The sequence below is a fragment of the Leopardus geoffroyi genome, chromosome E1 (assembly GCF_018350155.1).
Source record: "Leopardus geoffroyi isolate Oge1 chromosome E1, O.geoffroyi_Oge1_pat1.0, whole genome shotgun sequence".
Lineage (NCBI taxonomy): Eukaryota > Metazoa > Chordata > Mammalia > Carnivora > Felidae > Leopardus > Leopardus geoffroyi.
In genome coordinates this window covers 6530639-6555774 of record NC_059330.1, presented here as the reverse complement: position 1 = coordinate 6555774, position 25136 = coordinate 6530639, and the positions used below count along the sequence as shown (strand labels likewise).

Here is a 25136-nt window from a genome sequence, read left to right as displayed (position 1 = left end):
TGTGCCTTTCCAGAATCAAAGAAAAGAAACACCGGTGAGGGAATAGATTATTTTCATACGACCCAACTAGACGTGTTCCTCGTATATCTGAGGGCATGCGTACAGATCGAGGCCCGCTGAGAGAGGATCCTGGCGGACCTACGCTCGTCCACAACCCACTCCTAGTGAATAACTCTTCCAGATGAAGCATAACCACGTCAGATCCTACACATTTGTAACAGGATTCCCCAAAACACTGGTCTGATCAGCTTTGAGGGAAAATGTAGTGATCTGCCCGGAAGTCTGCAGACTTTTGCGCTTTCCTGAGTTTTTAGTGCTTCTCTTTAGTGGGCTCAGATGAAAAAGGCCAGTCAGATGTGGCCCTCTGGGTTCTCAACCCTGTTGTGCATCTTGTGTGAGCGGGCTTTAAATCGCAGGGTGAGCTGTTTCTTTTGTGCTCATTAGCAAACCTCTAAAAAAAAAAAAGGTGTTCTCTGGAAGGTCACCTGTGGTTTACTGTCGGTAGGGCTGAGCCATTAACAAAGAGCTATTTTTGAATTACAAAGGAAAAGGCTTGAAAAATTCTCAGTTCTCATCTGGCTCAGAGGCACAGACTATACTTAAACTTTCAGACCTTGGGTCATAGGGCTCTGTATTACGACCGCAGGACATTTTATCCAGGCCAAACTGGCTGCTTGTGAGAGGCTGAACTCTGAAGTCGTAGTCATGACGAGTCTGGATTTCTGCGAGAGTCATTATGGGTTTTGATTTGTAACTTTTGTTGGGGAAGAAAGTTACAAAGCATGACCTAAAGGGGCTTGAACTGGGACTTCATTCATTCAGGGAGGTCTTCTGTCTCTTTATAGATAATCAAGAGTTGGCTTTAATTGCTTACTTGGTGGGAAAATTTAAATCTATCTACTAAAAAAGATAATGACAATCCTCCTTCTTTGACCCAATTTATGGCGAGTAATTCAATATTATACCATTTATGCTAGAGTGTCATTACTTCTCAGCCTTCCTTGATGGTATTCAATTAATTGTGGACTCAGGTACCCTAAATAGAACTGAGGTGAGAAGAGGGATAAGTGATGGATGCCTCTGGAAAGAGTGGTGATTTACATCCTATTCTAAAAGGAAGAGAAGGGTGAAGGGGGCCCACAGGGAATTGTACTTACTCTAAAAACAAACCCATCAACTGGAATTTTAGGTACAACCTACAGCATTAAAGGGAAGCCCTTGTAGGTGAGTAGCGTCTGGGGCAAAGCATCCAAGGTCTGGAGTTTCTGCAGACACAGCATCTATGAGGATCTGGGGAGACCCATGTGTGGGCTTAGGTTCAAGGACCTCTGAGGTGCTTTCCAGCTCCCAAATTGTACGCCCCCATAGTAACAGGTCAGCGAACAAGAGACAGGGCTACTCACGTGGTGTTATGCCTTGGTTAGCAAGTTGTTCCTGGGTCCTTCTCTGTTGAAGTCGTAACTGCAAAACTTAGAAAACAAAGTGTTCGTTTGTAAGTTGGGCCGCGTGTGATTACAGTCATTTATATTCACATCATAATTTTTGCCCAGCTCTTCTCGTTTCATTTTTAGACCAGTCTTGAACGTTTGTGTCAACTACGTTTGTGTTTCTGTGGCAGACGTGGAGAAAGAAAAAACTGAGAGATGCCAAGCGGGTCGCAGGGATTTGCAGGAAGTCTGTGACAAGCTAGGGCTGGAACACCCGTGCCCTCTTTGAAGTGAATGTTGTTCTCACAGCCCTAGGCTCACTCTCTCCTCCTTATTAGCCACTTGGGGGGATAAACACCACCCAGTTCTGCTGGGAATTTGCCTGTGCTTTCGAAAGGGAGCCAGCGTGAAGAAAGCGTAGGCCTTGGGGTCTCACATGGGTTCAAATCTCATCTCTAGCGCCTTCAAAAGGCAGGTAATCCTGGGCAAGCTGCTTACCCTTTCTGATACTCACTTTCCTCATCTGTAAATGGGAACGATGTGTTCCTGAAGGTGTTGCTATAAAGTCCGATAAACAATAAACACAAGTTGCTTAGCCGAGTGCTTGGCACACAATAGTTCATCAATAAACACTGGTATTATGTGCATCTGGGATCCATTTGGAATTTCAAAGATAGGCTATTAGAGTCATGCTTTGCTTAGAAGAAATAAAGCACTGTAAACTGTCCAAACTTTGTATTATAAACATTTATGTTGCAATCCATAGCGCAAATAGATTATATATATCATACACAATATACATGTAAATAGTAAAAAAAAAAAAAAAAAAAAGACTATATGTAAAATTGTGAGTGTAGCATTTGTGATTTTCTCCTCCGCCCTCCCCCCTCTCCCCCTGAAAAATTCTACCTTTGGACACTTGGCCTCTGCCTCACGGAGAGTCCATTTTCTCAGGGAGACTCTAAGTTTACCATCTTGGCTCCTGGGTTTGAGTGGCTCAGAATAAGGATAGAAAGAGCAAAAGTTTGTAAAAAAGAGGGACTGGTCTAATCAACATGTAATGAAAAGAGAGAAGGAGAGAACTGCTTTGAGGAAGAGAAAATGAGAATGGAGACAAGAGCAAAAACAGGAAGGCTATGTGGACTGACTTTCAAGTTTATGTAGTATCTCAGAGTGAGGCTTCAGAGAAAATGTAGTCACAAGATCTCCTGAATGTCAGCGTAATGGGGAAAGATGATTTTTTAAAGTGCTGTCATGGTTTTGAATTGGATCATCAACCTTCTTCTTCGAGAGATCGATGCTGTTGAATTAGTTTTAATTACTTTCAGTTGCTAGACTGTGTTTCATTGAATAGCCTCATCTGACTCGGAGTTAGGACTGGACAATAAAGAAGACAAAATTATGCTACTTTGCAGGTAAATGAAAATGATACGAGACTTTGTTATTTAAGCCCTCCTTCAGAACAACCCTCCCACCAATAAAAACTGTAAGCTCTGAACAAAATATGAGAAATAACCACCTGGGGATTCTGAATAGGAAACAAAATCATGTAGGGTATAGAGGGAAGTTGAAACTTGGAGAGGTGACTTCCACGGGGGTGAGCTTCCTATTTGGGAGACAACTGAGAGTGACCTGGAGTCATGAAGTAGCAGGTCAAAAGCAACTAAAACTCTAACAGAAAACCTACTCATCTTTCTGGCCCAAGGACTCAGGGAAAGGAAAGCAGACAACCATGGCTGACCACCATAGATTGAGGAAGACACCATGTACGGGAGAGAGCTGGAAAAGGGAGGGATCCCCTGACTATGTGTATGGACCCTCACAAGTTTCAATCTGGTCCTTTAATGAAGTTTCCATGGGGCAGACTCAAAGCAGCACGGCAAAGGTTTAAAATCAAAGTGAAACTTGAACCTCTGTGCACATAGGCAAAAAAGGACTTAACATTCGAATATTCAGGGTTAATTTTGTGCTCAAACCAAACAGAAAGAAATCAGCAGTCTCCAGAGGATTGTGAAAGAACTCAAGGGTTTATGTAATACAAGACAGAACGTCCAGAATACAATCCAAAATTACTTTACACACAAGGAACCAGGAAAATGTGACTCATTTTAAATAGAAAAGACCATTAGCTGATGCTAGCCTTGAGACGACCCACATGTTGGAATTATCCTACAAGTTCTTTAAAGTAGTTATTTTCAACTATGTTCAATGAAGTAAAAGAAAACATGCTTGAAATGAATGGAATGACAGGATATCTCAGCAGCAAAATAGCCACATAAAAAGAAACCAAATAAAAATTAAAACGTAATGGTAGGATATCTATACTCTAAATAATAATAATAGTAAATGCTAATAAATATAAATATACTCTCATAATAATAAAGCCATGGATGAGCTTATTAATAAAAGAATAAATATCAGAGGAATGAATCAGTAAACTTGAAAATAGACCAAACTTACGAAGAGAGAGAAAAATGATGGGAAAAAAACGGACATACAGATAGCCCCATGGATCTGTGCAACAATATCAAAAAATCTAACATCAGTTAATTAGAGTCCCAGAAAGAGTGCAGAGAAATAACTAATAGCCCAAACATCCCAAATTTCATGAAAGACATAAATTCACAGATTCCAAAAAAGTCAACAAACCCCACACCGGCCATATTCACAGAAAACCACACTTAGACACATCACAATCCAATGGCTTAAAACCTAAGAAAGAGGAAATCTTAAAAGTATATAGGGAAAACCAACACATTATATAAAGGGAAACACCGATTCTCATCAGAAACTATGGAAGCCAGAAGATAAAACAAAAACAAAATGCAAAACAGAAAACAGATGTCAACTCCAAAGAGAATGTCCTCTAGAAATGAAGGTAAAATAAAGATGTGTTCAGGTAAAGGGAAAGGTCATTTGTTGCCAGCAGATTTTGCTACAAGAAATGCTTAAGGAGGGGCGCCTGGATGGCTCAGTTGGTTAAGTGTCTTACTTTGGCTCAGGTCATGATCTCATGGTTGGTTTCATGTGTTCAAGTCCCGTTTTGGTCTCTGTGCTGACAGCTTGGAGCCTGAAGCCTGCTTCAGATTCTGTGTCTCCCTCTCTATGCCCCTGCCCTGCTAGTGTGCTCGCTCTCTCGCTCTCGCTCTCTCTCTCTCTCTCTCTCTCTCTCAAAAAAAAAAAAAAAAAAAAGAGTAAATAAACATTTAAAAAAAGAAAAAAGAGGGGCACCTGGGTGGCTCAGTAGGTTAAGCGTCCAACTTTGGCTCAGGTCATGATCTCACAGTTTGTGAGTTAGAGCCCTGCATCGGGATCGTGGTTTGTGAGTTCGAGCCCTGCATCAGGCTCTGTGCTGACAGCTCAGAGTCTGAAGCCTGCTTCAGATTCTGGGTCTCTTCTTCTCTCTGCCCTTCCCATGCTCATGCTGTCTCTCAATAATAATAAATGTTAAAAAAATTAAAAAAAAAAAGAAAGCTAGACAGGTTAGGGGTGCCTGGGTGGCTCAGTGGGTCAAGCATCTGATTCTTGATTTTGGCTCATGTCTTGATCTCATGGTTAGTGGGACTGAACCCCACATTGGGCTCTGCGCTGGCAGCATAGAGCCTGCTTGGGATTCTCTCCTCCCTCTCTCTCTGCCCCTCTCCCACTTGTATGTGCGCTCTCTCTCTCTCTCAAAATAAATAGACATTAAAAAAAATGATACACAGGCTATATCAATATCAGATAAAAAAAGACTTCAAGTCAAGGAGTATTATCAGAGATAAAGAAGGGACATTTTATAATCATAAAAGGGACAATTCATCAGAAGACTTAGCCACTATAAATGGATAGGCATCAGGGGCACCTGAGTGGCTCAGTCAGTTAAGTGTCTGACTTTGGCTCAGGTCATGATCTCACGGTTCGTGAGTTCGACCCCGCATCAGGCTCTGTGCAGACAGCTCAGAGCCTGGAACCTGCTTCAGATTCTGTGTCTCCCTCTCTCCCTCTGCCCCTCCCCAACTCACACTCTGTCTCTCTCTCTCAAAAAAAAAAAAAAAATAATAAACATTAAAAAAAATGGATAGGCATCTAATAAAAGCCTCAAATGAAGTAAAAACTGACATTATTAGAAGGATAGACAATTTCAAAATCATAGTAGGATATTTTAGGGACCCCTCTCAATATTTTATAGAATAGATTTAAAAAAATCACTGATGACATTGGGATTTGAACAATTATCAATCATCTCGACTTAATTGGTATAGAGCACGGTGTTCAATAACTTAATATTTATTTATTTATTTATTTATTTATTTATTTATTTATTTTGAGAGAGGGACAGAGAGAATGAGAGAGGGACAGAGAGAGAGGGAGAGAGAGATTACAAGCAGGCTCTGCACTGTCAGCGTGGAGTCCGATGCAGGGCTGGAACCCATGAACTGCAAGATTGCGACCTGAGCCAAAACCAACAGTCAGTTGCTTAACCCACTGAGCCACCCAGGTGCCCCTAAATTTAACATTCTTTTAAGGTTCACATGGTACATTCACCAAGGTAGACTAGGCCACAAAACAAGTCTCAATAAACTTTTTTAAAAGATTAAACTCATATAGAGTATGTTCTCCGATCACATTGGAATTAGTCAGAAATCAAAAAGCAATATGCTACTTAGGAAAATATTTGGCAGTATACTTCTAAGTAATTCATAGATCAAAGAAGAAATCACAAGGGAAATTAGAAACATTTTTTTTTATTTAAAAAAAATTTTTTTTCATGTTTATTTATTTTTGAGCCAGAGAGAGACAGAGCATGAATGGGGGAGGGGCAGAGAGAGAGGGAGACACAGAATCGGAAGCAGGCTCCAGGCTCTGAGCCATCAGCCCAGAGCCTGATGCAGGGCTTGAACTCACGAACCGTGAGATCGTGACCTGAGCCCAAGTCGGATGCTCAACCGACTGAGCCACCCAGGCGCCCCAAAACATCTTTAATTGAATGATGATACCTATACAATATACAATTTATGGGATACAGCTAACACAGTGCTTCAAGGGAAATTTAAGAGTTTTAAGTGCTTATGTTAGACAAGAAGATTTAAGATAAATGACCTAAGATACTACCTAATAAGCAAAAAGAACGTTCAAGGTAATTGAAAGGAAGAAAGTATTAGAGCAGCAAAATAGAAAGCAGACAAGAACATAGAAAATCAACTAAGCCAAAAGTTGATTCTTTGCAGAGACCAACGAAATTGGAAAAACCCCTAGCTAGATTCATCCGTAAAAAAAGAGAGAAAGAATAAATTTTACCAATATCAGGAATAAAAAAGATGGGTTATAACTACAGACCTAAAAGGATACTAAAGGATTAAAAAGGAAAATAGAAGAATATCATTAAGGATTTTGTGATGGGGCACCTGGGTGGCTTAGTCGGTTGAGCGTCCGACTTCAGCTTGGGTCATTATCTCACAGTTCGTGAGTTCGAGCCCCACATCAGGCTCTGTGCTGACAGCTCGGAGTCTGCTTTGGATCCTCTGTCCCCCCCCCCTCTCTGCCCTTCCCCTGCTCATGGTCTCTCAAAAATCAATAAACATTAAAAAAATTGGGGGGGGGGTCACCTGGGTGGCTCAGTTGGCTAAGCATCTGACTTGGGCTCAGGTCATGATCTCAAGGTTCCTGAGTTTGAGCCCCACATTGGGATCTGTGCTGACAGTGCAGAGCCTGCTTGGGATTCTCTCTCTCTCCCTCTGTTTCTTTCCCTCCCCTACTTGCACGCACTCTCTCAAAATAAATAAACTTAAAAAAAATTCTAAAAAAAGAATTTTTGTGCCAATATATTTGACAACTTAAAAAACATTTTTTAAATGTTTATTCATGTTTTGAGAGACAGAGCACAAGCAGGGGAGGCGCAGAGAGAGAGGGAGACACAGAATCCAAAACAGGCTCCAGGCTCTGAGCTGTCAGCATAGAGCCCCACTGGGCTCGAACTCATTGACCATGAGATCGTGACCTGGGCTGAAGTTGGATGCTTAACCGATTAAGCCACCCAGGTGCCCTGACAACTTTTTAAAATGGAACAACTTCTTGAAAGCTACAACTTATCAAAATACAAGAAGAAACATAAATCTGAATAGTGTTGTGTAACTAAATTGCATTGATTATTAAGAACTTATCCCCTTACAAAATCCCAGGCCCAGATGGTTTTACTGGTAAATTTAATCAAGATGTTGTGATCGCAACCAGTTGTTTTCCAAGTTCTCCATCAAATAACTTTCACCTTCGGGGCGCCTGGGTGGCTCAGTCGGTTGAGTGTCCGACTTCAGCTCAGGTCACGATCTCACGGTCCACGAGTTCGAGCCCCGCGTCGGGCTCTGGGCTGATGGCTCAGAGCCTGGAGCCTGCTTCTGATTCTGTGTCTCCCTCTCTCTCTGCCCCTCCCCCGTTCATGCTGTGTCTCTCTCTGTCTCAAAAATAAATAAACGTTAAAAAAAAATTTAAATAACGTTCACCTTCTACATATAACATCAGAGTAAGATAAGAGTACTCACTTATATTTCAACACCACAGACCTTAATTCAGCAAATGGAAAACGATGACAGAGATCTTCTGTTGTTAGAATCAGCCATTTTGAAGGCTGTTTGGGTGCTCTAGACATTAAGCTATTTTGACTTAGATTGAGCTGGATGAAGACAGTAGAAATGGAAATGAGAGAAAAAAATGAAAAAAAAAAATTGAACAGAAAGAACTGGAAAAATCTAGCGATGGAAGGGAGGAGAGAAATGTGTATTACTATCTCTCAAAGGGCTTGTTAGTCTGGGATATTTAGATATGCTGTTGGAAATTCAAGAATTCCCTGATGTTACCAGTAACTACGTTTGCACGTATTTATTTTTTCCTGGGAGTGGGTCCATAGCACTTGCCAGGTTCCCAAAGGGGGCCAAGGCATCCAAAATTTAAGCCCCACTAGCCCAGAAATTTGAAAATCCAGGGTTTTGAGAGCATGCATAAATTATGATAGGTTGACAAAGAAGTCTGGAAAATGATTAGTTTCATTTTATACAATCTGAATTTTAGGAGTCCTGGTAAATTTTAAATAATGTGCCTGACAGGCCATTGAAATATGGGGCTGGAGAAAGGCTAAGGAGTCAAGGCTGACTTGGGGTATTGTCTTCAAATAAGTAGCCACAAAAACCTTTTTATCGGAATTCCTAAAAAAAGAGGGATACATTACCAGAGGAAAGGAAAGATGAAAAGAAAACAGGAACAGGGGCACCTGGGTAGCTCAGTCGGTTGAGCGTTCGACTCTTGGTTTCTGTTCAGGTAATGATGTCGCGGTTAGTGGGTTCAAGCCCTGTTTCGGGCTCCCCAAGGACAGTGCAGAGCCTGATTGGGATTCTCCCTCTCTGTCCCTCTCGTGCTCTCTTCCTCAAAATAAATAAATAAACATTAAAAAGAAGAAGAGAATAGGACTAAAAATTACATCACAAATCGATAAAGAGTAACGTTAAAGGGAGCCAGTAAAGGGCTTAATTAATTTGGGACACCATTAGTTTTGGGTATCTAATATGGAGAAATCATTGTGCTATTTCCATAACTCATTTCCATACTTCTTGCTTTTTGGTTAATCACTTGCAGATTTCCACATTTACAAGATCAAAGGCATTATTCATTATGTTCCTCCAATGTGTCAATAACTATCTGGTTGTGTGAGAGGCATTGCTTGTTGTTGGCATAATGGTGAATGGGACACATAGTTACACCCCTCAAAGCCATAACTTCCTAGGGGGTGAAATAAACTCAATGTTTTGAGTTTTTCCCGAATATGCAATCTTTTTATTCCTTTTTTTTTTTTTAATTCCTACTTTATTTTGCCTTCTCTGAGCACCAGCCTTTTGGGATAACCTTCTTCCCCCAGGGGCCTTGTTAATTTCCTGAAACTGCATGCAATGTGTGTGTCTATGCATATTTTTGTGGAGCGGCCTGTGACTTCTATCAGATTTTAGGACGTCTCTGGGACTTCCAAAAGTTAGGCACCATCAACTCCCATCTAGACTAGATCATCCCATATTTTTTTTATGGGATGTAAAAAAAAAATTTTTTTTTTTTTACTAGTTAGTAGAGTCTCTTCTTTCGGTGCACCTTACATGCATTACTAGACTAATTTCCCGAAAACTCTATTTTCATAGGATTATTTTGCGCAGTATCTTCAGTGGCTCCTGATTCTGGCGTTTCAGATCTTCTCCACCAGCACTATTCCCCTCCCAAACTTTCTCCTCCAGCTCAGTCTGTTTCTACCTGAACCCAACACCTACCAAATGCATTTACACACCTTGCCTTTGATTATGAGATCCCCACACATGGAATCGGATGCAGGATTTGAGGCCAGGCTAGGATTTTAATTTACTCCAGAGAGTTGGCAAACTATGTACATCAGCACTTTATTATAGAACGTTCCTTTGTGCACTGATTTGTCACGTCACCTTTGTCATTTACTCAAGTGCTAATACAAGCTATGATCTGTTTCTAGGTGCTAAATGCTAATTTATATGAATTTATACTTGCTATCCCTCTCTCTTCTTTAGCAGCAAAAGTAGTAAATGTTTTCTGTCTCAAGATGACAGAACAGGCACACACCTGATTCCTATAACAGAATGGTTATAAATAACAGAAATGGCAGCTTTAAAAATCTTTATCTGCAGTAGAAAAGACACAGGGGGCACCTCAGTGGGTTGACAGTGTAAGTAATCTATGGGAGATAAACAGAATATGGGACTGGACTGGAAAAGCACATGGTAAGACACACACATGTCAGTGATGGAAAGTCTTGCCAAGAATCCTCTTTGCCCAGGAACAGGAAGGTGTAGTAGGCTCCCTCTAATAGGGCTGCTAGAAGGGGTACCAAAGGGCAAGGCCAGTCTCCACCATATCCTGTTCTTTTCCCCACATTGGACCTGGTTATGGGATGGGACTGCCAGTCTCCAGGTAGGAGTGGCAAATAAGGCATCTTGGGAGACACAGGAGTGAGCTCCGGATTGCTGGCAATACCCAAGAGGGTCAGTTATCCTTTGCTCCCTGAAATCAGCTACTGGTCATCCTGTGCCTCTCCCCTAATCCCTGATACCAGATCAAAGCACACGTGTCAGCACATATCTCTTCTCTCCAGGCTGTGCTCACCTGTGCATCACATAGTCTAACAGGTCTCTACAAGGGTACAACATGAGGGTGTGATCAACAATCGCCTAACCTGGGAGCAATGTCTCCACCCCAAAAGGAAGACTCTAAACATATAAGAAAAGAACACATACTCCAGGAGACAATGTGAACAAATGAAAACGGGTCGTTCTCAGCAATAGGCAAAAGAATTTTCATTAGTTAAAAATAAAATAGGGGCGCCTGGGTGGCTCAGTCTGTTAAGTCTTGATTTTGACTTAGGTCATGATGTCACGGTTCATGGGATCTAGCCCCACGTCAGGCTCTGCGCTGACAGTGTGGAGCCTGCTTGGGATTCTCTCTCTCCCCCCTCTCTCCCTGCCCCTCCCCAGCTCATGTGCTCTCTTTTTCTCTCTCTCAAAATAATAAACTTAAAATAATCACCATCTCACACCCATTAGGATGGCCACGATAAAAAAAAAAAAAAACAAAAAACTACACACACACACACACACACACACACAGAAAATAACAAGTGTTGGCAAGACTGTGGAGAAATTGGAAACATGCGCACTGCTCTTAGGAATGTATAATGCTGCAGCCCCTATGGAAAACAGTATGGCATTTCCTCAGAAAATTAAAAATAGAATTACCATACAATCCAGCAATGGTGCAGCCCCTATGGAAAACAGCATGGCATTTCCTCAGAAAATTAAAAATAGAATTACCATACAATCCAGCAATCCTGCTTCAGAGTATATATCCAAAAGAAGTAAAAACAGCAACTTGAAGAGATAACTTGTACACTCATGTTCATAGCAACATTTTTCATGATAACCAAGAGATGGGAGTAACCCAAGTGTCCATCAACAGATGAGCAGACAAACATTGCGTTGTATACACATACACTAGAGTATTAGTCAGCCTTAAAAAGGGAGGAACTTCTGGCACATGCTGAAGCATGGATGAAACTTGAGGACGTTATGCTGAGCCAGTCACCCAAGGACATTAAGCTGGTCACCCAAGGACATTAAGCCAGTCACCCAAGGACATTGAGCCAGTCACCCAAGGACATTAAGCCGGTCACCCAAGGACATTAAGCCAGTCACCCAAGGACATTAAGCCAGTCACCCAAGAACAAATAATGTAGGAGGTACCTAGAGTTGTCAAATCCATAAAGACAGAATGGTGATTTCCAGGGGATGGTGGGGGAGGGCGGGAGGAAGAAATTGGAAATTAGTGTTTAATAGGTGTGGAGTTTTTCGGTTTTGCAAGATAAGAAAGAGTTCTGGAGACGGGTGGTGGTGATGGTGGCATCACAGGTGAATGTTCCAAATGCTGCTGAACTGTGCATTTAAAAACGGCGAAGATAGTAAATTTTATACTGCATATGTTCTACAATAAAAAAATTAAATCACGAAAATAAACCAAAAATCAAATAAGAATATAGTTCATTAAGATTAACTCAAATGGGGGCACTTGGGTGGCTCAGTTGGTTAGGCATCTGATCAGGTCAGGATCTCGAGGTTCAAGACATCGAGCCCTGCATTGGGCTCTGCGCTGACAGCATAGAGTCTGCTTGGGATTTTCTCTCTCCCCCTCTCTCTGTCCCTCCCCCACTCTCTCAAAATAAATAAACTTAAAGAAAAAAGATAAAGTCAAATGGGTGGCCGAATATTGGAGTGAACATAGTTAAAGATGATTTCATAAGAGAGGAGATGAACTCAACAGTTCTTAGAATGTACTACAAAGGGAGAAAAGACTGGGAAGCAAAATCAATATGTGTTTGGTGTAGACACACTGCAAAATAAAGAAAAGCTTCCGGGGGGGGGGTGTGTGAAATACACACACACACACACACACACACACACACACACACACATATATATATACCTATTCCTGAGCTAGAACCATTATTCATGTCTAATTCACGTCCTTGGGGTCCTTTTTCCTAAATTTTCCTTCTCTGATTTTTATTAGTATTGCATCACAGATATTCCCATATCATTTAATACCCTTCAAAAGATACTATTTTGATAACTGCACATTTCATTTTTTGGTTACTCTGTACGTGATCAAACCAAACGCTTATAGGCACTTGGGTATTTAGTTTGTTTCTAGTGTTTTACAACAGTGGGTGTTCTTTGTGGTTAATTTTGGACCACATCCTCAATATTCTTTTTCTTTCTTTCTTTCTTTCTTTCTTTCTTTCTTTCTTTCTTTCTTTCTTTCTTTCTTTCCTTTTCCTTCTTTTTCTTTCCTTCCTTTTCTTTCCTTCTTTTTCCTTCCTTCTCTTTTTCCTTCCTTCCCTTCTTTTTCCTTCCTTCCTTCCTTTCTTCCTTCCTTCCTTCCTTCCTTCCTTCCTTCCTTCCTTCCTTCCTTCCCTCCTTCCTACCTTCCCATTATTTATTTTTCCAATATTACTTTACGATACACTCCTGAAAGTGAAAGTGGGTACGGGCAAATGTCAAATTTGCAGGCTTGTGGTCCGTGAAGGCAAACAGCTCTCCTGAAAGGTTGTTCTGATTCTCTTCTCACTAGTGAATCGTGGCTGTTTGCCCACTGCCCGCTGCCCTTGGCTGCTCTGATCACGTTGCAATCCTTCTCTCCACTGAGGCTGGAGGCCTGGCGGCCAGCTTGAGCTGAAAGAGAATGGCCAGAGCGGGTACTGAACGGCCCCCTCCCTTTTTGTGGCTGCTTCCCCACCCTGCACGTGGGGGAGTCCCAATGCTTCGGGCAGGAACCCTGTGCTGGGTGAAGTGGGCTTCCCCTGTGGGCACAGCTGTCCTTGGTCAGCACTGGCCTCCTTCCTGAACTGCCTGTGTGTGTCTCCCTGAGAGGTCCCCCCCCCCACCCTGCTTTCAGCTGGCTGGAGCCTTTTGTGTCCCCAGAGCTCTTGGCAAACCTCCACTGATCCACCGTAGCTAAAAATACTCTTAAGCAGAGGGTTGCTTTTTGGCCCAAGCCTCCCCTCCCCCCTCCCGGTTCTAAACACCTACAGGTTACAGGTTTTCATGGGGTTTTCCACTTCCTTTGAGGCCATATGGTTATCTTTGAAGGGTGAGGTAAGTTCTTGCTGTCTTTTCCATGGCACCTCAGTATGTTTTCTTATGGTTCTGGCATTTGGGTATCAATCTTTTGCAGCTTCCATGACCCCATTTTTTTTTTTTTTTTTTTGCATTCTTTTGGTCCTTATCCAATTGGGTGTCATAAGTTTGCACTCAAGTTGCTTCTTTTACTCAGAAGTCCTGGGCTCTCAATTCTGATTTCCTCATCTGTCTGGCTATTCTTGTCTCCAGTACTGCACTAGTTAAGTTACTCTACTCTTAAGATAGACATTCATGTCTGATACAAAGAATCTTCTATTATCCTTTTTTTTTTTAATTAAAAATTTTTTAAATGTTTATTTTTGAGAGAGAGAGAGCAAGAGAGAGAGCACAAGCAGGTAAGGGAGAGAGAGGGAGAGGGAGAGAGAGAGAGAGAGAGAGAAAGAAAGAATCCAAAGCAGGCTCCAGGCTCTGAGCTGTCAGCACAGAGCCCGACACGGGGCTCGAACTCACAAACCATGAGACCATGACCCGAGCTGAAGTTGGACGCTTCCCCGACTGAGCCACCCAGGCGTCCCTCTATTATCCTTTAAAAATAAATATGTTGTGACTACCCTAGCCTGTTTTTCCCCCCAAATAAACTTCAGGACCAGACTAGCAAGTTCTACTAATACCCCAAACATCTACTTCCCCTAAAGGAGAGTATATTCCTTTAACATTCTGTAGTCATTAAACGTAAACACCAGCCAGAGAAACAGCCCTCCTGTTTAATGATGATTAAAGAATGTATAGAAACTTCTGGATCAAGGATAGCATGGGACCAGTTGGCTATACATACAGCTGGGACTGGGCACCTGATTCAAGAATGGGAGAATATCTTTATACACCACGAACACGTCACTTGCTTGTGCCCAGGAGATTAAGGACCAGGTCTTGTGAGGGTTTCAGGATGAAGAGGCAGGGAATATCAGGATGGATGGACATTAGGACATTTCTCTTATCCTATAGACAGCTACCCCTGCCACACACCTAGGGCTGCAGGGCAGACCCTCCTGGGTGTGCAGGGGAGAGGCAGCATGACGGAACAAGGGAGCTGGAACAGAAAACGGAGACTCGACCTTGACTCTGCCGCGCTGTGTGACCTCAGACAAGTCACTGTATCTATAATTCCTACCCTCATCGTCTGGATACAGCAGTATTAGTATCAATAGTAAATCCTAATAACCACCTGCATGGGGTTGCTGAGACGGAGGTAATGAGTTAACCACTTCCTGAACTATACAAGGCTGCCCAATACCTTTCTGGGTTAAATTGATAATGATAGCTTCAGGAGAAAGTCCATCCGTGTGGTTCTGGTTCCAGAATCTGAGGAGAAAAGGGAGCTGCCTGCGGTGGGAACGATAATGTATCACTTGACGAAATCATGCTGCCTTAAACACTGGCCATGCCAGGGCTCCAGGCTCTGCGGGCAGGTGGTACAAATTGGGAAGGAGGAATGTGTAGGAATCTGACACGAAGATACAGGGGTTCCACCATCCATTGAGGGAGGTGGGAACAGCAGGGGAGAGAGAAAGGACTGAACCCACGAAGCTGGGTCATGAACCCACCACAGAGCAGTCCTTTCTCTCCCTGGCTGGCATGGACTGTAAAGGGCCAGTGTCTGGAACAGAAGCTTTCATAGACATCATCTCATCAAAACCCCCCACTAATCCTGTAGGACTAGAAATGATTATCCCATGTTGTGGCTCATAAGGCCCAGAGGGTGCAAATAATTCATCCAAGGCCATCAAGTTATGAAGGGAGAGAAGCACATTTCAGACCCGTGACTTTGGACTCACGGGTGCAAATTCCAGATGGAACCATGTTCTCTCTCGTGTTTTCATATATTTCCCCATCTGGGGGGTTCCTTTCAAAGGAAGAAGGAGAGGCTGCTGTGACATAAGGCACACACCTCATGCCACCTGTCACCTAGGTATCTCAACACGAGGGACCCTCAGCTCAACAGCACTGCCCACAGCATCTCTGTAGCAACAGTCATGCAGGGTACCATTGTCTTTCTTGAGCCAACAGGCAGCTGGGTGACTAGTCGAACCGACACAGGTGACCGTCCCAGCCGAGTCTCTGACTAGGACGAAGCTCCTGAATGGCCCCACGCTCTGACGGCATCTCACAGAGTTGTTGCTATGGTTTTGGCGAGAAGTATTGCTTTTCTGAGGACTGCAAAACACTTCACTTTCCAACCCCAATGCTCGTTCATTCCTGACAGAGTGGAAAATGTGCCTCCTTGGCTGAAATGTTCCTCTTGAGTCCAGCCCAAAGATGACATTTTTAGGAAAGTTTGAGAAGAATCCTGTGGCTGTTACTGAGTCACGATAGAGTAGAAATGGATCTTTTCTATTTAAAGAGTTCTGTGCTACTGTTTGAAAATGTCATATTGCTAGGGAACAGTGGAAATAGAAAACTTTCCATTTGCCATCAACAAAGAGAGATGGTTCCTGAATGAGAAACAATGGAGTTGAGGGCAAGTTCTGTTACCTGTCTGGCTGAAGTAATAGGCCAATGGGAGTTTAGTTAGGGAATATTAGTCCAAATAAGCCGGGTGTGCTAGGAAGGGATTGTTCACCTGAAATACAGCACACGCGATTCTAGATCTCTTTCTGCTATTGTTACTTTAGACAGGTCCCAGACTCTCTCCGGACCTCAGTGTCAATATAAATCAAAAGGGGAGATTAGTTTAGATTAGATTAGATCCCAATTTCCCCAATTTCCCTGATATCAAGAGTCACTTAGGGACTGAAAAACCCCCAACCAATTCTTTGGTTCCTTTCTAGAAGATTCTAGTTCAGCAGGTCTGGGAATATATTGGAAATCTATTTTAACAAGTCTTCCGGAAATTCTGAGGAGAAAGTAGGTGTGAGAAAGAAAAACAAGCAAATATAATGTGCAAAAATGGGACCACGTTTTTACACCGTTTTGTGCCTTGCTTTTTTACTGATAACATATGGTTACTTCGTGTGTGTGTGTGTGTGTATAAATTCTCATTTTTAATGGCGACATTGTATTTCATCATGTTTCAGTATCTGTTTAACCCTCTTTTCTTACACATTTAATGTTTTACTTTCTCCAGAAGTGATATATTCTTTTGGATTGCCAGTAGGACGACGGGCGGGCCCCCATTTCACTACACCCTTGTTAAAGAAAATTCCAAATTATGGTAAGCACTGCTGAGAGAGTCTTTCAGAACAGGGTGGGGAGGACACTGAGGAAGGAGGCTCGGGCACATCTCCTATCTCAGCCTTTGGAACACCGGGGACTTTTGACTTCTGTCAATTGCAACTTGTCAGTTTCCCGTCCACCACCTCCTACAACAGGACTTTGGACGAACTGAGATAATGCAGCATCTGTTGGTGGAAAAGCCAACCCTGCAGTAGGGAGTCAGTTTAACTCTGTCAGCACCAGTCCTGATTCCTTCAAAACAAGTTACGTAACTATGTTTTCTGCCTTTAGAAGCCTGCTCCCTGCTCACAATGTGGAGCACACACAGTTTGGTTCCCTCTGTGTCTCCGGGATTACAATTCCTAAGACCCCCAAATAAGCATTTTTGGTTACAGACTCTTCTTCTTGGTGAACACCCCCATTAACAATGGATGATGATGTTATCAAAGAAGAAAAAAGCTTTGCTAATTCGATAATAAGGGGATTCTCATTGTATTTCTTAATCCACCAAACATGTTTTCAAAGACTTGTTGACTATTAATATCTTTTTTATGTGAATTGCCTGATAACATTCTTGGCAAATTTTTTCTTTTTTTTTTCTTAACAGAGCTATTTATATTTAAAACACGCTAAATATAGTCATCTATGTTGTAAATTTCCCCCGGTTTTAGTTTGCTGGTCAATTTTGTTTGTAATGATTTTGGCATTTAACATTGCTACATGCAATCCTTTTAAAAACTCTTACGAATTCTATCTTTGGTGTATACAGAAAAAAACCTCCATATCCAGATAATAGATTTGCTTAAATGTTCTTATTTTATGGTTTTGATTTCTGCATTTGACTTTGCAATGCATCACATTTTACTATACAGTATTAGAAAAGGCTCTAATTGGGGAGTCTAGGTGAATCAGTTAAGTGTCCCACTTTGGCTCAGGTCATGATCTCAGGGTTCATGGGTTTGAGCCCCGCATTGAGCTCTGTGCTGATGGCTAGGAGCCTGGAGTCTGTTTCAGAGTCTGTTTTCTTCTATCTCTGCCCCTCCCCCACCCTCTCTCAAAAAAGGAATAAACATTAAAAAAAAATTTTTTTTTAAATGTTTATTTTAGAGGGAGACAGAACATGAGTGGGGGAGGGGCACAGAGAGAGGGAGACACAGAATCCAAAGCAGCTCCAGGCTCTGAACCCCTAAAATTTTTTTTTAAAAAAGAAAAGGCTCGGGGTGCCTGGGTGGCTCAGTTAGTTAAGTGTCAGACTTCTACTCAGGTCATGATCTTGCAGTTCATGAGTTCAAGCCCCGCATCGGGCTCTGTGCCGACAGCTCGGAGCCTGGAGCCTGCTTCGGATTCTAGGTCTCTCTCTCTCTCTCTGCCTCTCCTCTGTCTCTCAAAAATAAATAAACATTAAAAAAAATTTTTTTAGGGGCACCTGGGTGACTCCGTTGGCTAAGCATCCAACTTTGGCTCAGGTCATGATCTCGTGGCTCGGGGGTTCAAGCCCCACATCGGGCTCTGTGCTGACAGCTCGGAGCCTGGAGCCTGCTTCGGATTCTGTGTCTCCCTCTCTCTCTGCCCCCTCCCCTGCTCGTGCTCTCTGTCTCTCTCTCTCTCAATAATAAATAAATGTTAATTTTTTTAATTAAAAAAGGCTCTGATTACTTTTTCAAATTGTTAACTAATTATTCTGACATAATTTCTTTATCAAATGGATTTTAGATATTGTGTTTGCCATATAACGTATACCTGTAGAACCTTGAATCTGTTTCTACTCTTTTTTTATATTCTGACCTCAAAATTTTCTTTTGTCTGGTGGCAGGCTGGGCTTATCAGGCTTAAATATCTACTTTATGGGGTGTAGGAGTCTAATCTGGGATACTCTGAATCCCCCAGCTGTGGAATCCTAGTTTCGATTCCTCAAACCAAGCCTTCAGAACAGTTGCCAATTACAAGGTTTTTAAGGACCCCAAAGTGGAAAGGACCTTCTACCCACATTAGCAACAGAGGCAAAGTACCAAATTAAGATGTAGCAGTATTCCTGCAAATGCTTACACGTAATAGGTTGAGGACGTTTAATCCAATGAAATTGGGGTGAATCGGTTGTGAACTTACTGAGGGTTTTAGGCACCAAGAGAAGCAGACAAAAGAAGAGAAGGCAAGGATGGAAGAAAGGTAGAAAGAGGAAGTAAAAAAGAAATATAGTAGGAAAATAGGTTTAATTTTTTTCATTGTGAGAAGAATATTTGTGTGTGTGTGTATGGAACTATCTCTTTTAGTGAAGATTATTAATTCACGTGTATTTACTAGAAGGTGAGAAACGTGTTAAGTCATGGCATGCCAGGTTCTGCCGCAAGAGGGGTATAAGGGGCCAAGTATCGTGGCAAAAACTCTGGATTTATAAAAGGCTATGCTTTGGGTCATTTCATGAGCTGTCTCCCTAGGCTCAATATGGAGGTGATTTGGAGGGAGGGAGGGAGGGAGGGAGGATGGATGGATGGAAGAAGGAAGGAGGGAGGGAAGGAGGGAATGAAGGAGGGAAGGAAGGAGGGAAGAAAGGAAGCAGAGGGAGGGAAGGAGGTTGGGAGGAAAGGAAAAAGGGAGGTAAGAAAGGAGGGAGGGAGGGAGGGAGGGAGGGAAGGAATGGGAGGGAAGGAAGGAAGGAGAAGGAGGGAAGGAGGGTGGGAGGAAAGGAAAAAGGGAGGGAAGGAAGGAAGGAGAGGGAGGGAAGGAGGGAGGAAAGAAGGGAGGAAGGAGGGAAGGAAGGAGGGAGGGAAGGAGGTTGGGAGGAAAGGAAAAAGGGAGGTAAGAAACGAGGGAGGGAGGGAGGTAAGGAGGGAGGGAGGGAGGGAAGGAGGGAGGGAAGGAATGAGAGGGAAGGAAGGAAGGAGAAGGAGGGAAGGAGGTTGGGAGGAAAGGAAAAAGGGAGGGAAGGAAGGAAGGAGAGGGAGGGAAGGAGGGAGGAAAGAAGGGAGGAAGGAGGGAAGGAAGGAGGGAGGGAGGGAAGGAGGGAAGGAAGGAGGGAGGGAAGGAAGGAAGGAGGGAGGGAGGGAAGGAGGGAGGGAGGGAAGGAAGGAGGGAGGGAAGGAAGGAGGGAGGGAGGGAGAAAGGAGGGAGGGAGGGAGAAAGGAGGGAGGGAGGGGGGGAAGGAAGGAATGAACAAGAAAGGCAAGTAAAAGAAAGAAAAAGAAAAGCAACAAAATGAAACTTGTTTTCAATTGGAAGATTTGCCGTAAGAATTTCAGAATGAATCTATTTGCTCAATGGTTTCCATCACGTGGAAGCAGAAAACTGGGGGCTGGACGGAGCTATGTACCCTCCTCTAGCAAATAGGGTCACTACCCACCCACTCGGCCACTTGGGCTCCACTGGCAAAAACTGGCAGGTCCAGCGGAAACCCGGAAATTCTCCTGTTTTTCCCTCAAGGTGGAAAATGGCCGCTTTTGCCTCCATTGGGTGTAGGAGACTTTCCAGTGCTTCCGGCAACATTACTGTCCGCAGACAACGATACTAGGTATCTTAGTGCTTCTTAACTCTTTAGCAATTGTTACATCTTTTTTATGATCTCCCATCTAGAATACTCCATGGACCCAAGAAACTGTATCATCCAAAGAATCACAAAGGAGTTGCTGGGACCTGCGTGTTAACCTTCTATTTGGTCCATCTCGATAAATCATCATTTGAGAGCATCATCCTAGCCTGTTACTTCTCCCTCGCTGCCACGGTTACTCTGCCTTCGTAAGACCATCCTATTACCCGTATTTGATCGATTTTCTGTCCTATACCCACTGACGGTTCGTCTGTTCCTACCAAACCCTCCATTTGTTTTTCAGCGAATTCCCCTCGGCCTCTATACCCTCTGCGAGCCTCCAAGCACGGTCGTAGTTGATGTCTTTTTCTAAATCATGAATTAATTCGTATTCAAACACTTATCAAAGGCCTAAAATAACTTACGTTTACTTTACATTTAGCAAGTCAAGTGTTTTCGAGGGGAGAAATAATTATAAAATTATCCCCAAAATGGTGCATGGGGAGTGAAAGGTGTGTACTCGCTGTTGCAACCGTATAATTCATCATCCAGAGAATCCTCATGCTCTCTTTCTTCCGAGGTGCCACATCCCTCCAGGAATGGCTCTGCCCTGATGCGGGAAGGTGAAAGCAACTTCCCAGGACTTTGCGGAGTGAGCCTAAAAGCCTTCTTCTGACACCTTACTTCAAAGCTAATAACGCAAGGAATTCCTCTTTTGGGGTTCCAGCCTCCTTACCCGTGAAGGGAAGGACAGACTAAATTCGAATTTGGTGCTTTCAAAAAAAATTTTTTTTCCAACGTTTATTTATTTTTGGGACAGAGAGAGACAGAGCATGAACGGGGGAGGGGCAGAGAGAGAGGGAGACACAGAATCGGAAACAGGCTCCAGGCTCTGAGCCATCAGCCCAGAGCCCGACGCGGGGCTCGAACTCACAGACCGCAAGATCGTGACCTGGCTGAAGTCGGACGCTTTAACCGACTGCACCACCCAGGCGCCCCTGTGCTTTCAAATTTTAAGAAACAAACAAAAAACCCCAAAAAGCACCAGAACCATTTTTTAAAACTGACATCTTACATGGAGGGGAAAAAAAAAAAAAAAAAACAAAACAGCACAGGGGCAGACGATGAAAGCAGAGCCTGTCACAAAATGTCAGAGCCCTGGGGAGCAGAGTTTGAAAAATCATTGGGTTGGATCTTCCCTAACTCCTTTCCAAATTAAATTTTTATTTTTGTGAGTTCCATCTAAAAAAAAGGGGGGGGGGTTCAAACCTTTTAAGAGATATTGCTTAGGATGGGGTGATTCTACTTGGAAGGAAGGAGTGAGGGGTGGAAAGCACAAGAAAGCTTCCGATTCCAGCGAGGACCAAGGCCAGATCCCTTAGCAACAGCAGCGGAGGAAAGCCTCCTTTTACACCAGCAGATGTCAGTGGGTTCTCGCTGCTCCATAGCACCTTCTGACAAGGGCTACGATTCGAATCTTCTGTCCCCTGCCTAGCAACCAGCCCCCCTTGGTAGCCACAGGAACGATCCTTCTATCAGACCCCACGGTCGCTGCTCTATACGTTTTTCACGTTCTGCATGTATGATACACCCCATGCCTAACCGTAAATCCTTTAAATGATTTGCATATCGGATGACAGACAACCAAAGTCCAGAATTTCACAGGAAACCCAAATGAACTGTATTTTAAAAAAACAACCTGCCTCTGTATTCAACCTCTGCTTTGCATACAGGCCAAGTACCTAAGGGGGGTGATTAGAAGGTCACTCCAAGTTCTGTCTGCTGTGATACATCGGTGGGATGTCCCCTGCAAGTCACATAAGAGTTCAGGGGACCGGGCCCCAGTCCTCCCACCAAATAACTACGTGACCTTGGTCAAGACACTTCACCTCCAAGCTTTAGTTGCTTCCTTCATAAAGCAAGAAAGATGAGCTGATGGTCACAGAGGCTCCTTGAGGTGCTAACATTTCATGACACTCGGCTCCGTTTTTGACCAGGGTCTTTGTACGTCTCCAAGTTCAGACCTCGGAGCTTTTTCTTAACCTCTAGACTTTCCCCCATGAGATCACAGTAGTTCTTTCTTGCAATAGTTCTTAGCATTATGTTCAAAGCGCAGGGAAGGGCAGCAAGTGAGTACAGGTTCTAAGAAGTCAGAAACGTGGGGGTCCTAAAGTGGCCCCGTAGAGGGAAATGTGAACTAGAACAGTTATAGAAATTTTCAGGATCACCAGGCCAGTCCGGGGATTTACGCATTCATGCATCTATCTGCCAGGCTAGCCTCTCAAAGAGTATTTAACAGTTCCTTGCGATGGGCTGAAATATCTGTAGACAAGGATGAAACAAAGTAATTTAGTATTAAGTACAACGTAATTAGTAACGGTTCCTTGCTATCTGCAGAAGCATCTGTAGATGATGATACAAAGTATTTAAAGGCATGAATAATCTAGTCGGGAAAGAGAAGACACACACACACTCGAGTTAGATAAATAAAGCGTTGGGCAACAGGTGATTCAAGAATAAATATTCACAGAAGGCTACCCGGGGTGGAAGAACTGGACCCTTAACATTTTCAAGGGAGAATTGTGTGGGTACGATGGTTGAAACAGGGCATTCCTGGCCAAGGAAAGAACACACATACAAACTTGAATGTAGGATAAACACAGCACGTCCTGACCAAGGCCAGCTTCGTGAGCACATGACCCACACTGCCAGAGTCCCACGCTCAGCAGGCCCTTGTGCTTGGTTTAACACAGTGCTGTGGCCATATGACATTTTCATCATTTTTGAGCCAGGGGCATCACACTGTCATTTTGCATGGAGCCCCACCATTTTTGTAGCGTCCCCCGAAATACTGGCTTGCTCAAGAAAAGAAATCCTTGGGGCGCCTGGGTGGCTCAGTCGGTTAAGCATCCGACTTCAGCTCAGGTCATGATCTCACGGTTCGTGAGTTCGAGCCCCGCGTGGGGCTCTGTGCTGACAGCTTGGAGCCTGGAGCCTGCTTTGGATCTGTGTCTCCCTTTCTCTCTCGCGCTCTCTCTTAAAAAATGAATAAACATTAAAAAAATTTTTTTTAAGAAAAGAGATCCTATCGTGGGCTGGTAAGAGATGGAACTGGCAAGGGAGGTGGGGATTCATGGACAGAGGGCCTTAAATACTATGAAGTATTTGAACGACATCCTGTAGAAAGAGGCAGTAGGGGCGTGTTTTGAACAAGAGAGCAATGTGCTAACATTGCAGTTTGAGGGGGACCGATTTCATGCTAACATGGATGGGGGAGACAGCGCTGGTCTGAAGACTGTCGTGATCCACGAGGAAGGCAAGAAAATCCACTGGCGTGTGGTGGGAGTGGAGAAGAAAGGGAGGATTTGAAGAACAGGTGGAAAAGAAGAAGGACTCCGCCCTGATAATAAATTAAGAAGGTGGAGAGAGGGAGAGAGAAAGGGCGGGGTCAGGGTATTAAAGCACTGTTCCTATGATTATTGGTCACCCAACTGGTAGGTCTACCAGGAGGCCTTGGGGTAACGCCTTCATCCAGGGAGTGGACAGTCAGGTAGACAGACTGGCATCGTTCATTCGTGCATTTCATTCATTCAGTATTTACTGACCACCTAATATGCCGTCCAGGTGCTGTTTTAGACGCTAAAGAATCCAGCTGCAAATAAAGCTGTCGTGAGCTCTGCCTATATAAATTTTGCAGTCTCGGGAAAGAAAGAGAAAGAGAACAAGAGAAAGAGGTTAAGCAAATAATTATAATGGCAATTACGGGGATGCCATGAAAACGAAGCTCTATGTCACCTGGGAACCAGAGAAGGCTTTTCTGGTTCTTTCTCCAGAGACACTGAAACAAATAACGTTGTTAAGCCCATATCCCTTAATTTGCTGTGTGTGTGTGTGGGGGGGGAGGGGGTGGCTAATTTTCATTTCCTAAAGTCTATCCGTGCGCCTCATGACATAGGGAGATACTGACATGGAAGTCACTGGCTGAGTGAGGAATAAAAGAAAAAAACAGAAGCCAGTGACACCTTGCCTTCTACTCTCTTCTGAACGGTTTTCCACTGGTTTCTTACAAAGAAATGTCTTTTTAAAAACCTGCTATGAAAGTGGTTTTTACACAGCTAAGATGTCCCCACCGGGCTGCCTATGATCACAACTTTTGTTCCGAGGACGGGCACCGACCCAGGCACGCTGGGCTCTTCCTTTGGGATTTTGGAAATCAGACTGAGAGCGAGCAAACTCAGGAGCTTTTGGGGTTGACCACTGTGAACCATGTGAGCTGGGAAAATGGCGAAGCCGGCTGCCAGAGAAGAAAGACTGGAGTATGGACAGGAGCCGGGGAGAGTGTCCTGAAGGCACGCCAGTCCTCAATTCCAGCTGACTTTCCTTCGGGTCCAACCACGTCCTCGTGGCTGAGTTCCAGGAGACACACAGGTACCTCTCTAGGAACTGCTTCTCTTCGCTCCAGCTCCATCAAGATTTCTATCATTGGATTCTGTGTTGTTTGCAAACAAAGGCGTTGCCTGTTGATGAGCGTTGAGAAGAGAATCCAGTGGAGGCAGAGAGCCATCAGCACAAGCAAGAAAAATGCTGAGATCTGTTTTCAAACATGTTACCAGCCAGAATTCCTAGGAGTGTAGACTTGGAGCTCGTCAGGTGGCCAAAACGTGCCCACCGGAGCACGCCCTTGACACGTTCCTGGCCAGGAACCTGGGCTACGCATGTCACGTACAGCATCTTGGGTGGCTGTTTGCGTTGTGTCCCCTCTGCACCAGGCCAGGTAAAGAGCACAAGCCCTGGACACAAGACAGC

General features: G+C 43.6%; 1 protein-coding gene across 5 annotated transcripts in view; it reads right to left on the bottom strand.

Annotated features, from left to right (window-relative positions):
* MYOCD (myocardin) overlaps positions 1-25136 on the bottom strand; it is a 108607-nt gene that overhangs the window by 63847 nt on the left and 19624 nt on the right. For 4 of the 5 annotated variants that reach the window (XM_045487408.1, XM_045487407.1, XM_045487410.1 and 1 more), the window contains exon 2: positions 1404-1469. The exons of the other annotated variant lie outside the window; for it this stretch is intronic. In XM_045487408.1, the coding sequence (XP_045343364.1) occupies positions 1404-1469 (66 nt within the window). The remainder of the gene's footprint in view (positions 1-1403; positions 1470-25136) is intronic. 5 annotated transcript variants of the gene reach the window in all.